This window comes from Sebastes umbrosus, chromosome 10, assembly GCF_015220745.1.
Source record: "Sebastes umbrosus isolate fSebUmb1 chromosome 10, fSebUmb1.pri, whole genome shotgun sequence".
Taxonomy (NCBI): domain Eukaryota; kingdom Metazoa; phylum Chordata; class Actinopteri; order Perciformes; family Sebastidae; genus Sebastes; species Sebastes umbrosus.
This window is the reverse complement of record NC_051278.1, coordinates 23277267-23294239: the sequence shown is the minus strand read 5'-3', so window position 1 is coordinate 23294239 and position 16973 is coordinate 23277267. Positions and strand designations below refer to the sequence as shown.

The following is a 16973-nucleotide window of genomic DNA, read 5'->3' as shown; positions in this document are numbered from 1 at the left end:
AAACTTGATTTTACAAGATTACATTTGAACACATCATCATAACGCTGTAATTTACCTTCGCCCAATAGCAATTTTTACTGAACAGAGCATGAGCGCACTTCTGTTAACGTTTGTAGCTCCGTTATTTAACCAAGCAGGACTGTGCTGCCCAACGGCTCATAGGTAACGTTACTAGCTCTACTCCTGCTGATTTTAATACAGATTTGTTGTTCACAGTTTAGCATTATCAGGGGAAAAAATATGGTGCGTCCCCTCAGGTTTAGTAAAAGCGCACGGCTTTTGAGGGCTTTTTTTTTCTCTCCGCCATGGCTCCGGTCCCAAACAAACTGAAACATGATACAGCATGCGTATGCCATTACGTCATTGTGCATGCGTAACTGTCGGAATGCATCGATAAGAGGAATCGATAGTCACAGAGGGATGAGATGCCAAGGAATTGGACAACTAGGAATCGGTTCTCAACAGGAACTGATTCTCTATTCCCATCACCAACATTGTCCCTGCCTGCCAAAGTAGCAGATGGCCTGATGATTTCACCTTCCACTGCCAACAATTTACCCGTATTTAGCGGGTGCTAATTTCAGACCCTGTATGTTTCCCTGGGGTCAATATGTTGAAATCCCCCACACTTTATATCCAACTGATGTTATACTCCTCAATACGCCCTCAAGACAGTTTTCTTGACTTTTGACATTTATATCTCCACAGTGGCTGAACAGAAGATCCCTTCGTTCTTTTGCTATTTGAACTGCGGAGATAGGCCTTACCAATAACTTACATTTGCTGGCAATCATCAGTGGTAGTGAGCCATAAGGGGGACCTGACCAGGCAGGGCTGAATGCCAGAGGCAAGCCAGTGCACCCCCTCCCATTATATTGTCTTGTCTGTTACCTCAGAGCCTCCGTCCAACACAGTAAGGTGTTATGTTCTGCTCTTTGCTGACTAAATTCCACTGACTTGCAAAAGATGACTGACACTCTCAGCAGTCAGCTAGAAATCCGACAGAAGTCTAGTCTGCTTTGTCACCCATCTGATTCTCTCCCGTCTCTCTTCACTCAGTCCGTCCATCTACATCTCTCTTCCCCTTTCTGGCGCGATAAGCTGTTTCCTTCTCTCTCGCTCTCTGTAATCTGTCATTACTGGGTTCTTGTTTCTGCTCACCTTGACTCACAACATGGCACCGGGTGAGCGCGGTATCAGATTATGCCAATATGTAGCTGCCTGTATCCCAAGATGCCCACCTCAGTGCCAAGGTGCCTTCTACAGTGCTATTCTCTTGTTTCCATAGCGACGATAAATAGAGTACATATTAATTCCTCCAGAAATAGAGGCGGAGGTCATAGCCTCTGCTTTCTGGCCTGCCACATGGGCATTGTGTTGTTATATAACAGACCTAAAGACACAGTACATTAACAGTTGGCCTAGAGCATCTTTCTTTATAAACTGTTGCAGCTGGTGGGGAGTCAAGATATGGCACAACATTTCAAAAGGTTTACTGAATCTGAAAATGAATTTGTGAAATTAATTGATTGAAACTAATCAAAAAGCAAGCTTAAAGCAAAAATATATATTTGAGCAGTGGGTATTTTAATTAAATCATGCATACCAATCAGGGATGTCAAAGTTTGAAAATTTCTTTAACACATTAATGCAACTTGCAATTTTTAGTTTGAAAGCTAGAGTGAAGATACTGGCATCATATGAAACTAGAAAACATCTGAGGAATCCAGGGGTAACTATGTCATACTAGCTTGTCGGGAAGGAGGCTAAATAACGCTCCAAACTTCCACTAAATTTTGGCAAGGAAAAACTGGCATTGCCATTTTCAAAAGGGGTCCCTTGACCTCTGACCTCCAGATATGTGAATGAAAATGAGTTCTATGGGTACCCACAAGTCTCCCCTTCACAGACATGCCCATTTTATGATATTCACATGCAGTTTTGGTCAAGTCAACACACTGACACACTGTTGTTGTCTGTTGGGCTTGAGTTTGCCATGTTATAATTTGAGCATATTCTTTTATGCTAAATGCAGTACCTGTGAGTTGTTTCTGGACAATATTTGTCATTGTTTTGTGTTGTTAATTGATTTCCAATAATAAATATATACATACATTTGCATAAAGCAAGCCTATTTGCCCACTCCCATGTTGATAAGAGTATTAAATACTTGACAAATCTCCCTTTAAGGTACATTTTGAACCGATTAATCGCTTCGATTGACAGCCCTAATACCAATAAAATATAATTGTCTTACTTGGCTTTGGCATCAGCATCCTCATGGCCTTTATTGGACACATCCTCCAAACCTCCAATCAGGTGCTTGAATGAACTGCAACACAGACAGCAAACGTTAAAACAGCAAACTTTTCTGAGACTATTCTGTTCAAGAATCTACAATCTATACCAGCCCAAAGCAACACACACATATCCTCCACTTACAGTATGTAATCAATGCAGTTTGTACTGTACACTGCAGCCAGTCTGTATAATAAGCTGGTGTATTATATGGCCAGACTGTCATTAAAAACACTGCCAGTTACTATTAAATATTCATCAGTCTGCTTTTAGAGACGAGCCTCGAAAAATCACTGTAGAACAGATGAGAATACAGAGCTACCCCGACGAGGTGTAAAGCAGTGTGATCGCAGACGGGGGATGCGTGGGCGTTTTAGAGACAAAAGTAGAGGCTGTGCATAAATGTTTTAATGAATGAATTATAGAACAGAAAACATACTGTCACTGGGTATTATGATAGAAATCATTAGACATAAAATCCCATGATAATATCTTCTGTTCTTCTAGTACTTAGTGAAGTCAGTGAAGTTATTCTGAAAAGAAACAGTGCAACAGTGCAGTTCTTTTCAGGCCATGATAATAAAATTACAATTATGTTTCTCACTGAATACACCAGAACTTAATTCATTATTATTAGTATGACTACAGAGGATAAGAGCATTAAAGAAAGCTTACAATGAGAGGTTGACACTGCAGAATAATAAGCTACAGAATAGGCCAACTTGCTGAATTAAAATTCTCTGAAATTGCCCTCATTGGGGGATCTGGTACATGAAAAATAACAACTATGCATCGGCTCATTTCTCTCTTAAGTATGGCTGCCTATGCAGAAGACTCCAAACATCCTGGAAGAACAACTAACTGAGACAGTTTTCATGCAAGGCTCATCAAGCTGTCAGCCAGACGATGTAATACATCTGGTGTTTTCTCCTGTTGAGACCATAATGTCTGTGAGCTGGGACTGTTTCCGAGCTGAGCTTTTCTTTGGCTGCTTACAGCGTCTATCGAGTCGGTGGCTCCCTGCCATTTGTTTTTATTCCCCATCTCTTTCCAACTGTCTCTCTAGCCTCCTTTTTCTCCCGCACAGCTCTTGTAATTATCCTTATCTTACCTCTTAAGCTGCACGGTTTCGTTTTGATGCACATGCGTGGACATACAGAAAACCAATAAATGGACACAACACTATAACTTGGAATCTGCACCAAAACTGGCTTGGCTGGGGGACACGCTCGCACAATGAGCTAGTTTTGTCGGCCGTGAGAGCATCAGCTGCTTGTGTGACAGGCAGAATGAAAGGCAGTGATAATCAGCTGCGCTGAATGACTCACTCACTATCCCCTTTGCTAGCTCTGAGGATGGCCCATTTGTGCCTGTCGTGTTCCCTGAGGCTAGAGGGAGGCCCTGGGTAAGCTGATACCATCTCCTCTCTATGCCCAATCCATCTGTCTCTATTCTCACCACACGACTTAATCCTTACACAGTGACCTGATATAAACTTCTTTAAATCTACATTTTTAAGTACCATAAGAACATGATAAACATTGCTTTCAAATGTCAAACCATGTCACTGCAATGCGAAGCTTAAATTGTGGTTTTGCTCTTTGATAATCTCCTGACAAAGATCAATGAAAAAACAGCCCTTGTTAGTCATTCCTGCACAAATGTAGCATAAAATCAAAATTCTTTGCTATAGCTGATTTAGGATTTAAGACACATGACTTCTTGGCGTCACTTAAAGTAATAATCTCGAAGATTTTCATTTACATAAATGTCTGTTAAATCGCTATCTATCGCCGAATGAAGTAACACAATGGAGCTTTATTGCAATATTCATATATTTGCAGTAAACAAACTGGGTGTCTGTGGCGACATTCCCAAAACAAATGCTGTATTACTGCTAATTAACACTAATTACTGTGTTACTGCTAATACAGTGCTGCAGGAATGAGAACTAAAACTCGGAAACGAGTTAGCATTTTAGCACTTCCAGTTCCCTCGTCTGAAGTCAATGGGTTTTTAGTTAGATGCCGGAAAAACTGTCTGTCGTTAACACAAGCTGAAGAGATTTTAACGTTTTATTCTACGATATAAAATACATCAATAAATACCCCACTCGTGAATTCTGAAGCCTTTATGTGTCTTGAAAAGGCGGAATGTGGCTAAATGAGACTACTAAACGTCATCACGCCGACTCATCAGCTTTCACAGCCTCGTTGTGTATATTCGCGTTTATGCGACCATGGTGTGGTTCGTTTATAGCCTAACGTTAGCTTTTTACTTCTGGCGATTGCATTTATACTTCAAAAATCACAAAAGTGGTGTTCATTTGTAGAGATTATCTTGTTGAACAAAACTTGTAAGTATCATAAATCTGTGTTTGCCACAGAGCTCATTTTCTCAATAATCCAAAACCCAATGGAAAAATCCCATCGGCTTTTTGTCGAGGGACCCAGGGGTGATGCTCACTTCCTGTTTGGCCTACAAAAATACATCATCCCTGCAGCACTCTATGCAAACCGAACATTTCCTTTCCATTTCACGAGTCGACTTTTATTATGAAGTAGTCACAGGAATTGCAACGCGTTTGTCAGCGTGAGCCTGACACTGACCGCTGTCATTCGTCAAATACGCGTCTATAAAACAAGACATTTTCGTCATTTCTTTGACAGCGGATCAGATTTAAATACATCAGGGAGTGATGGAACAAGAAGTAGGAGTCAGTGAGCTGTTAGATGAAGAGCTGCAGGCGACAGGCTGCACATCTCCAACTTCTCAGCGAGGTAACCAACTTTCACTTTTGCTGTTCGCAGACTCATGCCGTGAGCAGAATAAGATCAGATCACGGTTGTTCAAAGAATGATGGAAAAAGATCAATTATTGCCCGACTTCTTTATTAAAATGGCAGTAGTTTCTTTTTGCTGCCCCTAGCATTTTGGGACCTGCAGTATTAAACCGCATTTACCACCATTAAACAGGGTGTCGCCAAATCAACCAGGACTGATAAATTATGGATTGCCACTTTAACAAGCGAATGTCATAAATTTAGTCATTTGTGTCTGGAAAACTTTTTGAGAATTAGGTGAGTCCTGAAGCCGAATCAATCAGCAGACTTGGTGATGACGTGATGGCCTTCGGAAACTTTGTGAGCAGACATTCAAAAAAACTTTCACTGGAAGTGAAGTGAAAGGGAGTGCAGCATGATCCTGAAAATGCCCAATCTATTCCTCACCTGGCATTTATTGAATTTGTTGAAATTTCATGTATTGGATTTACATGAGAGCTTTGATGTTTTTTTTTGAACGACAACTAAATGTGTGCCATGTTCATCCACTAAGGTGCAGAAGTGGGCTCATGCTGATGTCTAAAAAGTAAAGGTATAGCACTTACATAGCCTGTTCCTAGAAATTGTCCTTGCCTGACCATCATGAGCAAAGCAATATTTCTGGGCTAGTTTTGCACGGCTGATCATGATATCAGACAGACATTCATTCACTGCGCCCTTGCACCACTTTAATGCTAATAAAACAAAAAGGATCAATAATGTATAACATTCATTATGTTCTGTGGGCAATAACTTTATTGATACTCACTCTCTATCGATGACTAGACAGGTGACGGCCTCTGCTGCGATGACGTTGGCTGTCCTGATATCCTCCCTGGACAAAAAGATCATACAACACAATCAGGTAAAATAGCGACATTGGCACATTTGATCCAACGATCACACACTGTGTGAACGTTATAAAATCACATTGTTATTAATTTTAACTGCCCTTATCAGAGCTGCGATGGTGGAAACAGCCAACACCTGCATACCAAACGGGTCTTATTCATCTCCATTCACTCCATAAATGGCACTGGCACACAATGAAAACATCACTCTTAACAGGCAACACACGTCACTGCATGATTGGTTATTACTCTTTATTATATTTGACATCGAGTTCATCTTCCTCTGATGATGACGCTTCTTCAGAGGAGTCGCCCCAACCGCATGAGTCCTCCGAGTCTGTATCCCTTGAATCCATCCTTCACTGTGATAGATTTTCTGCACACAGAGTCCCACGGCGATGAGCTCTAACTCTGAACCAGCGCACTGCCCAGGGCAGCCCTCCAACAAAAGACACGTCTGTCGTACTTTGTATATAAATCCCCCAATCCAAGTGTAGTGTTATCCACTTTAACGCAGACTAAAATATTACAAGAAGACGAGAAATTCTTCAGGGGATGTCCCATAAGCAGATTATTCCGTGCCCCATCTTTTTGAAAAAAAGATCATACTCTGGATGAATTTAATATCCCGATGGGCAGCACATAAAAAAAGCTGAAACAGGCTTTGCTTTAGATTCGAAAAGAGTTGATTCAATTCAATTTAAGTGCTGACAGTAGCTGACAATCACTCTCTGGGTGTCTGATCTAAACTCGGACATATGGCAACCTATTTCAATGATCTGAGGTGATAATTCCTCCTCATGCTATGTCAACTCCCTCTGCCTTCCCTCGTCCAACCACACCCCTCCTCGTGCACACACTCGCACTCTGCCTCGCTTATTCTGCTGACCCCTCTGAATAAAGGTCACAGCTGGTGGGGGAACAACACATTTTGAAAGGTGAGGACTACAGAGGAGTGGAGAGGAGAGGAGAGAAGAGGAGTGTTTGTCAGGGGGCAAAGGATACATTGGGGCCCTCCAGCTAGCAGAGCTTATACTGTATTTCATTCACCTCTTCTGATAAGCTCCCGTGGCCTGCATCCATGCTCTTAAAACACAATACTTTGGCAAACACCGCTCCACCTGTTCTTCTGTTTGTCCACCACAGCATTCAATAACACTTATATAAGCACACTTACAGTATAACCATGCTAATGGGTGAAAGAACTTAATGTACCTGTATGGACGAAGACGCCGTGTGACACCGTGATTGTTAGTATTGATTATGTGTTAATTCGTTTGGGGAGCAAGAGTTGTGATGAGTGACAGTCGGTGTGAATTAATTCTCAATGGTTAACGAGGTGGGAAGGGAATTTTTTCGATTTGTTTAATTCATAAAGGGAAGCATAAATAACCCTTTTGGAAGTCGGCCTAATAGTATGTGGAGTTGTGACGGTATTTCTTTTTTAGGGCTGTCAAAGTTAACGCAAATTTGTTTTAATGCCACTAATTTCTTTAACGCATTACCGCAATCGATGTTTCAGAGGTTGTAGCAGGCTCAGTTTTAAAGCTAGTGAAGATACTGGTATCAATATGAAACTAGAAAACCTAAGGAATCCATCGGTACCAACCATGTCATACTGTCACGGCTCTGGCCGTGACTCCAGTGGTTTCCGTGTGTTTTCCTGTGTTCTGTTTTCCTCTGTGTCTCCCCCTCCCCTGTCTGTCTGTGTCTGTGTGTGTGTGTGTGGGTGTGGCGTGGGCGCGGCTTCCTCATCAGGAAACTGGTCTCACTCTTCACTCTGCACCTGTCTACAATCAACCTAATCAACCCACCGTTCAAGAACACCAGTTTTCCTGCCAGTCCTCGCCAGATTGTTCTGCCTACAGTGTGGTATACTCTCGGCATGCTCTGTACCATTAGTTACTAGAGTGATTCTTGTGCTTTTTCCTCGTGATCCCTGTGTTAACATTGTGTTCTCCTGTGCTCCAGGAAATCCAGTGCCAGACTCTCATCGAGCCATCTTCACACGCCGCTTCAGCTCATTCCCCCAGCCATTCCACCCTGATCATCAGCCTGCCTGTCCCATGCCTTCTCCAGTGCCCCTCACCACCTTTTATTACAATAATCCACCTGACCTTCAACCAACACCCAGCTGTGTCTGTGTCTGCTTCTGGGTCCTAAACAACAGCCTTAACACATACTAGCTTGTCGCAACGGATGCTGAATAACGCTCCAAACTTCCGCTAACTTTTGGCGAGGAAAAACTGGCATGGCCATTTTCAAAGGGGTCCCTTGACCTCTGACCTCAAGAGATGTGAATGAAAATGGGTTCTATGGGTACCCACGAGTCTCCCCTTCACAGACATGCCCACTTTATGAAGATCACATGCAGTTTTGGGCAAGTCATAGTCAAGTCAGCACACTGACACACTGACAGCTGTTGTTGCCTGTTGGGCTGCAGTTTGCCATGTTATGATTAGAGCATATTTGTTTATGCTAAATGCAGTACCTGTGAGGGTTTCTGGACAATATTTGTCATTGTTTTGTGTTGTTAACGGATTTCCAATAATAAATATATGCATACATTTGCATAAAGCAAGCATATTTGCCCACTCCCATGTTGATAAGAGTATTAAATACTTGCCAAATTAAGGTACATTTTGAACAGTTAAAAAATGTGCGATTAATTTGCGATTAATCACAATTAACTATGAACAATCATGCGATTAAGTATTTAATCGCTTGACAGCCCTAGTTTCTTTCCTTTTTGCACTTCTGTCCTTTATGTTTGCGCTGATGTTGTATGTGGTGTACTGTCACAGTCATTCCATCTGTATTGAGATTAATTCCACCAGCCAAGCCGTGTGGTAAAAATGGAAACTTGATAAAACAAACTTGATAACATGGGTTTAATTCATGGGATTATTCAAATATTCAGAAGCTGAATAGGGAGTCACCTTCCTCTGTTAAGGGTCTGTTGAGGCACAAATGCTTGTAATGTCCCAGCTGTGAATGTGACAGTGACAAGCTGGCAGAGCGGTCAAAAGCTATCACCGCTACTTCTCCATTTCACCTGCCAGTCGAGTAACTTGAACAAGCTTTTTAATTCATGTCATATACTGTATGTATCCAAGGACAAACTAAATTTCTTAAGTGGATATTCATTTAAAATGCTGAGTAGTCATTAGTCAAACATCAAACATGCCAAGGATATAAACAACTTTAAATAGCTTTTATTCTAACTTTAACCTTTTAGAAGCTTATGCATCAAATTTTTTAATTGGTAGATGTTTAAAGAAAAGGCAACTCATCAGACACACTGGTGTTCTCATCAGTGATAATGAGCTGCAACTACAGCGACACCCACAATCTGTTACATGACTTAATTTGTCTCATAAAAGGAAGTGTACAATGTTGATGTCATTTGCTTACCATGGCGATACAGCTAAACAAAACAACACAACACTTTGGGCTATATTGAAGTAGTGATTAAGCATGAATTACCCTTTAGAGACCTCGAGGGTTTCATATTAGAGAGCAGCTTGTTACACCTGTCCCCTGCTGCTCGAGTGTGCCATTGCGTTGATACTAGCGATGTTCAATGTGAAACACAATCGCTAAACAATATCTGTCAGAATGATTTATTTACACTCTGCTAAGCCTAAGTCGTCCACTAAGCCAAAGACGGCTCTGTATGTGTTAATTGCAGCGCAACGAGAAACGCATTGGAAAACAAGAAAACATGCGCACACACAGATGCACGAGCAAAGACGCACTAAAAGCAGCTGCATGCTGTGTCTGGAATGTCCTTTGGACGTACACAGGAGGGAGCCTGTGGTGTTGATTTCCAGTAGATAGCTGGAATGAACCTGGTAATTGGACAGTGATCTGGTGTCCTGGGAACGGGGTTATGAAAATAAGGTACAGGGCTGTAGCTATGGGCTGCAGTGAGGGAAGTAAAACCGGGGTCAGGACTGGGGCAAGAACAAGAGGTGGCTGTGGGATAAACAACCAATGATATGTACTTCAATTCTGTGACTGACAGGTATTAAGGTGGCTCAGTGTATTTTGTAATTTCTGTAATATTTCATATTTATTTGAGTTATGTCCTGACTAAGTTGATTGGCCACACTGTTTTTGACAAATAACTTAATTTTGTGCTCAAAGTAAAAAAAAGAAAAAAAGTTGTTGCTAAAACAGCAATATGACGTGCGACTATAGAAGCTGCAGGTCATACGTCATCATCCAAGCTTGCGCAGGCGCACTCATGTTTCTTTGCGTCTGAGCGCCAAACCGATATATCAAGTTTGTTTATGTGTCTGTGTGTCTGTTCATCTGTCTGTCAGTTTGTCTTTGTAGTTAGTTACCTAAATTCGTTAGCTGCAGTTAGCTATCCTAACTTATTGCATCAGCTAACTGATGGTTTTCATTTTATTTTTTAGTTTCCTCCACCTTAGTTTAGTATGTTTATTTTCACAACGGCATTTATGTGTGCGGTGAACGGGTGCAATCAACGTAGTGGATTAGTCTACTCGAAAGCCCATCGGCAGAATTAGCACAACACACTGACTGTCTCTTTCACACGTTCTCTACGGTCTTCTCCTGCTGGAAATAAATGAACGGAGAGCAGCCGATGCCGCGCGCCGGTGTTGTGTCCTTCCACAGCGCACTGCTAGACGGATCATAGACATGTTGCCTGCCGTTTGAAGGGCAGTTTTTGAGGTATGCACCAGCCTCTACGCCAGTGAGCGCAGACCAAGAGAAAACAAGAGAAAAGTCCAATCACAGAGCAGTGTCGGTGCTGAGAGCTGAGGCGAGAGCGGCTGATGCACCTCCAAAACATCCCAAAACTGCATTTCAAATGGCGGACCTCTGCAATATATCACCTGTCTTGCAGTGCGCTGTTACTGGCGTGCCGCAGTGTGGCCTCACGGCCGTCTCGCCAGGAGGAGATGGTAAAGAAGAGAGCGAGTGAAAGAGAGTCTGTGTGTTGTGCAAATTCTTGTCTCATTTGTGGTCTGACAAACAGTAAATTTACCAAATTCAGTGCTATATAGCAAGCTGTTTTCTGTAGCTGGTTTCATCTGAACTGGGTTGAAAAATGATGCAAGCTGGTTACCATGGTAATGAACACAATGAAACACGAAGTAACACTGGCTAGAGGGGGGCTTTAAAGGTGCAGTATGTAGGATGTGGCGGCATCTAGCGGTGAGGTTGCAGATTGTAACCAACTGAAACTTCTCCTGTGTGCAAAGTATGTAGGAAAACTACAGTGGCCACCGTGAAAATGGGAATGGTCCTATCTAGAGCCAGTTGTTGTAAGAGTAGAGACCGGCGGCAGCCAGCTCTGTGAAGAGGACACGCTCCGTTTGTAGATATAAACGGCTCATTCAAAGGTAACGAAAACACAACGATTCTTATTTTTAGGTGATTATACACTAAGGAAAACATACTTAATAATATGATATTCCATTTCTGCCAATAGATCCCCTAAATGTTACATACTGTACCTTTAAGTAAACAACTGTGCCAGTGTTTGTGCAGCTTTTTCCCATTAACTATAAATTATGCGTTTTGCACATATTTGCAGAGTATGACCACTTCCCAAAGCATACCAGACATTTTTACATTTATGAATATGTTTTTCCTACTCTCACAGGCAGCCAATTCACACTTCCTGACTGGGGCATTTGTGTTTTGTTTTTTCAAGTGGCTCCACATTCAAGATTAAAGTGTTATCTGCAGAACATTATTTCAGTCACAAGCTTTGCTGTTAGAGTAACCAAACACGCTGTGAAAAAGATAATGTGGAAAGGTTACGCTCAAGTCCCAGTTGATTGAGCTTACTGCAAACACATGAAAACATTAACTGGGAACCATTGTTTCTCGTGTATGGAATTTATTTTAGTGGCCTTTTGCGGTGGTGTTTGCATTTATTATTTCTCAGTCTGCAGTTGACAGATCAGTCTGACAGAATGGTGCATATGTGAAAATTTATTCTGTGAGTTCAGGGCTCTAGCTGCAGCTGGCTCTCAATGCATAATGCTCAATGCTGTTCTCAGCTCTCCCCCCTGCTCCATCTCCATCTCCCCTTGGGTTCCAACACCCTAAAATACTTTTTTGGCCGGTGGGAAAGTCTGAAGAAACAGTCCCTGTTCATCATAACTGCATCACAACATAACTGTGCATGTTTGCAAAATAAAAAAGGGCGACATGGGAATCATTTTGACAAAGTACTTCTCAAGCAGTCTCAAAAAAGCTTCAAATCTTTGGATGTTGATTTTCATGCTGTGGCGGTATGAACTGAGAACAGGAGTTGTATAAAATAAGGAATGTCTTCAGTCTAAAAGTCTATGTATGGTATGCTTTAGAGCAAAGTCAAATATACAGAGGATACAGACAGGAACATACAGCAGCAATGTAAAATAGACAGATTTGTAGTTAATCGCAGATGGCATGAGTTATTGCTTCGACTCCTGGGGGATGAGATATTAAAAGACTGAGGCTATGGCTTAGATTGAAGGGAGACGGGTGATTCTACAAAGCCACATTCAGACCAACGAGCACTTCAGCAAAAAATGTGGCATTCATTTCAATGAGACCATTGTGTTGCGCATTGCCATCGCCAAAAGATTCTGTGCAAACAGTCATGCTATTGCCTCTCTTAGGCTGAGCTAAATGTTATCATAAGCATGCTAACATGCTTAAAATTACTAAAAAATGAATACCGGTTTAACAGGTATAATGTTTACTAGGTTCATCATCTTAGTTTAGCGTGCCGTGTTAGGATTTGCTAATTAGCACAAAACACAAAGTACAGCAGAGGTTGATGGGAATGTTTTTGCATTTAATCATGAACTAAAGTATTGGACAAATTAAAAATTTGATCTAACGATGGCACTAGATGAAAAGTTTAGGGATTGCCAAAGTGATTACAAATTATCTTGAGGGGGACATGAATGTTTGTACCAAATTCAATGGCAATCGATCCAATAGTTATTGAGACATTTCACTCAAATTCCCAATATGAACCTCATGGTGGTGCCAGAGGAAAAGTCAGAGGATCACTTCAGTTATTATGATACATCGTCTTGGAACTAGAGCTGTTGCAAAAACTGCTATTGACAAGCCAACCAGAGGGGATGGCCAGCAACCGCTATGTACGTACATGTTTTTTTCTTTTTTGTATTCTTTGCAATGGGAGCACCGCGTGTTTACATTATGCTACATACTACACGGAGGCAGCGGCTCGAGGCCTGACCGGCTATTCTGCGCTGAGCGCTGCGCATTTGGTGCTTTTTTTTTCTGGTCGCCGAGAGTTGAAAAATGCTGCAGTCCGCACTGTCACTTTTTTACCCAGCTGTCCAATCACAGTGGAGGAAGGGCGCGACAAATATCACAAAGTCCAACTGTCACATATCGCGCTGTTGAGCCAGTCATTATCACTGCAGGGGAAATTCCTTCACCGCAACAGCTCTACTTGGAACCATGAATGACTGTCATCTTTGTCATTTAAAAAGCAACGATATACCTAATCGTAGCCTTACAATAAAGCTCATTCAAACAGCACTAAAATCAGGATAAATGAAGTATTAAAAAAAAAAAAGCAATAATATCACACTGTGGAGCCAATCATTATCACCGCAGGGAAATCCCTTCACCGCGACAGCCCTACTTGGAACCATGAATGTCTGTACAAAATGTATCCATCCAATACTTCTTAAGATATTTCAGTCTGGACCAAAGCGATGGACCGACCCACATTGCCATCCCAAGAGCTGTGCTGCTGGCATGGCTAAAGCCTTGTAGCAGTGTGCTCATTCTCCAGTTGTCCAAGCATCGCTGTAGAAACAGGACAAACGTATGCTGTTGTGTTAACTTTCCAGATTCGTAAAACCCTGCCACAAATAAGTAAAACTGCAGAGCGGTGTTGGTATCTGCGGAGTGGTCTTCCTGGCTTGTTTCATCTTCTCACCTGTGGCAACATGCCCACACTAGCACAGGGTGATTTATCAGAGGGCTATTGTTGGTCTGAAAGGGGTCTGACACTGACACCAATCACATTTCTGTCAGTGACATCACACTTTTTCTTTATAACAGTCTCTCATCTTCTGCTGGACCCCTACAAACATACACACACAAAGTACACCCGGGGGAGGAGGTCAGGGCAGACATTGTTTTTGCTATTGATGGATCTACACCTCAGCTGAAAGTTCACACCTCACCATGACAGGAAGAATGTGACATGGGATGTGTTGTTGCTCCATCCTTTCCTGGAACATCCACCAACTGTACTGAAGTATTCATTAAGGGCTAACCCTGTAGAGAAAACATGTAATCGGATAGTTCTTCGGCCGCTTTAATGTACACACCCATCACACACCGGCACTCGCACAAACTCGAACAAAAACCATTATGGCTGGCACTGGCGGGAGAACAGACTTTGATTTATAAATGAGTTGTTCTCAGAGATCAAAGGCGACATCTTAAGATGGACAGAGTAGCCTTTGAGTAGGGGCTATTGAGTTTCATGAGCGAGGACACACACAGTTAACTTCTAATTACAAAGATGGCCCTGTAGAAGAGCCCTCTGATCAAAAGCCTAGTTCGAAGATGGCCGGCGTCTCAATCATGTAAATTTGAGAGACACGCTCGACCATCAAAGGTGTAGCTGAATAGGCTTCTCTCGCTCAAGACTCTCCAACACAAAAGGCGTTCAGGCCAAAAGATGATAACAATACCAAGCAGATGCCGAGGTGGGGAGAGCATTTTGTTTTAGAAAAGATACGGTTTTCTTGATTAAACAAAGCATAAGATGCTCTTGAAGGTGCTTTGAAGAGCTTTTCAAAACTGCACATGACTGGGAAACACTCAATGTATTAATGTAACTATATGGATACATGTAAGGATATGTGTGATACATCATGTATTTCTATAGAGGCTCATACAGTATGTGTGTGTGCACATACAAAAATCAAGATTTTTGCAGTCGCTCCATTTATTGCTGTTTATGTCGGGTGTGTTCATGTATGTGCATATTAATACGTGTTTGTTTGTTTTCTGTCTCTTTCTGCTGTTGTTGTTTTTTTTATATATATATATATATATTATTACTGCTATTTTACTTGAATGTTGCAGTACGTTTACATGTATATGTATTTGGGCTGTCAAAGTTAACGTGATAATAACGCAAATTTGTTTTAACGCCACTAATTTCTTTAACGCATTAACGCAACCTGCAAATTTTAGGTTGTAGCGGGCTCAGTTTTAAAGCTAGAGTGAAGATACTGACATCAAGTCATACTAGCTTGTCGCAAAGGAGGCTAAATAACGCTCCAAACTCATGCTAAATTTTGGCGTGGAAAAACTGACATGGCCATTTTTCAAAGGGGTCCCTTGACCTTTGACCTCATGATATGTGAATGAAAATGGGTTCTATAGGTACCCACGAGTCTCCTCTTTACAGACATGCCCACTTTATGATAATCACATGCAGTTTTGGGCAAGTCATAGTCAAGTCAGCACACTGACACACTGACAGCTGTTGTTGCCTGTTGGGATTGAGTTTGCCATGTTATGATTTGAGCATATTTTTTATGCTAAATGCAGTACCTGTGAGGGTTTCTGGACAATATCTTTCATTGTTTTGTGTTGTTAATTGATTTTCAATAATAAATATATACATACAGTACATTTGTATAAAGCACGCCTATTTGCACACTCCCATGTTGATAAGAGTTTTAAATATTTGACAACTCTCCCTTTGAGGTACGTTTCGAACAGATAAAAAAATGTGGTATTAATTTGCGATTAATCACATTAAATATTTTAATCAAATGACAGCCCTAATCTGTATACATGTGTATTTTTTTTCCTCTTCCTTTATTTTGAATTAAATTTTCATGCACAAATGCACAAAACTTTATAACATATTGTAATTGCGATGTAAATTAAGCACCATCTGTGTTTCAATAAAAGAAATCTTTGAAAAAAAATTGCCGTCTCGCTTTTAAGTAACAATTACATAAATCACTGAATTCCTGGAAAATTCAAAAAGCTCAACACAAAAGATGCACAGCTGCTCAATCCATTATAAATCCGTGCTTGGTGCCATGCTCTCATTCATCAAACAGCAACTTTTTCTACGTCTCATTAGTGTAAAAAGGATCAAATTTCTATTTGGAACAACCTACTCCTCCCACTGCCAAGAGATCAAGCTTCCCGTGCCTTACATGTTCTGCATGTATATTGATGCTCTGTCATCTTTTATATCCTATGGTCGTTAGCTTTTAACATATGGGGAAAGCCCAACCATCTGTGCGAATCCAGCTGTCACCTGAACATCACATCTAGCATCTGGAGTGTTCCTTTTGAAAATAAAAATTATGATTTATAATGTGTTTTGACAGCAGATAAGCTCTCATTCATTTTTCACAGGATACTGCTCTGGTTCAATTTAAGTCTCTTTGTGTTTTAAAGTGTTTACTAAATGCTCTTGAGGTGTGATTGTTAAGGGCTTTAGAGTTAATTCAAGGCGGCTTTCACATTCAGTGGCCACAAGATGGCGACATCTCCATTATTTTTCATGTTGACACGGTTGGCTATGTGCCTGCACGCATTCAAATGTTCTCTCATGAGTGCATATGTTCTCTGTTTCTACCTGACCCATCACAGACATAATATACTTTCCTATCTCTCCTCTCCCTCTGTTTTAATAATACATTGTGCACAGAGGCGCGCACAGTCATGACAAGACAGGACAAACAGCAGGGTAAAAATATCACTTCAGGGTGCTGGGCTTTGATGCCAGAAGCCATATAAAATATTTTTATTACACCGAAGTGTTCTTTCAGTGAGAGTATTTGCTTAGATGACTAGGAATGTTAGCAGTATATACAACCTGGTTATTTCAAACCTGCCTCAGTACGTCTTCGGAGACATTCCTGGCACAGATGTTTGTAATGCTGGGTACTATTCATGCTCGGCTTATATCTGCGTATTACAGGCACATCTTTATTGAC

At 41.3% G+C, this 16973-nt stretch overlaps 1 protein-coding gene across 3 annotated transcripts in view; it reads right to left on the bottom strand.

Moving 5' to 3' along the window:
• Window positions 1-16973, bottom strand: part of LOC119496000 (cGMP-dependent protein kinase 1) — a 114103-nt gene that overhangs the window by 11873 nt on the left and 85257 nt on the right. For all 3 annotated transcript variants that reach the window (XM_037782996.1, XM_037782995.1, XM_037782997.1), the window contains exons 8-9: window positions 5889-5954; window positions 2258-2332 (exon numbers count right to left, since the gene is read on the bottom strand). In XM_037782996.1, the coding sequence (XP_037638924.1) occupies window positions 2258-2332; window positions 5889-5954 (141 nt within the window). The remainder of the gene's footprint in view (window positions 1-2257; window positions 2333-5888; window positions 5955-16973) is intronic.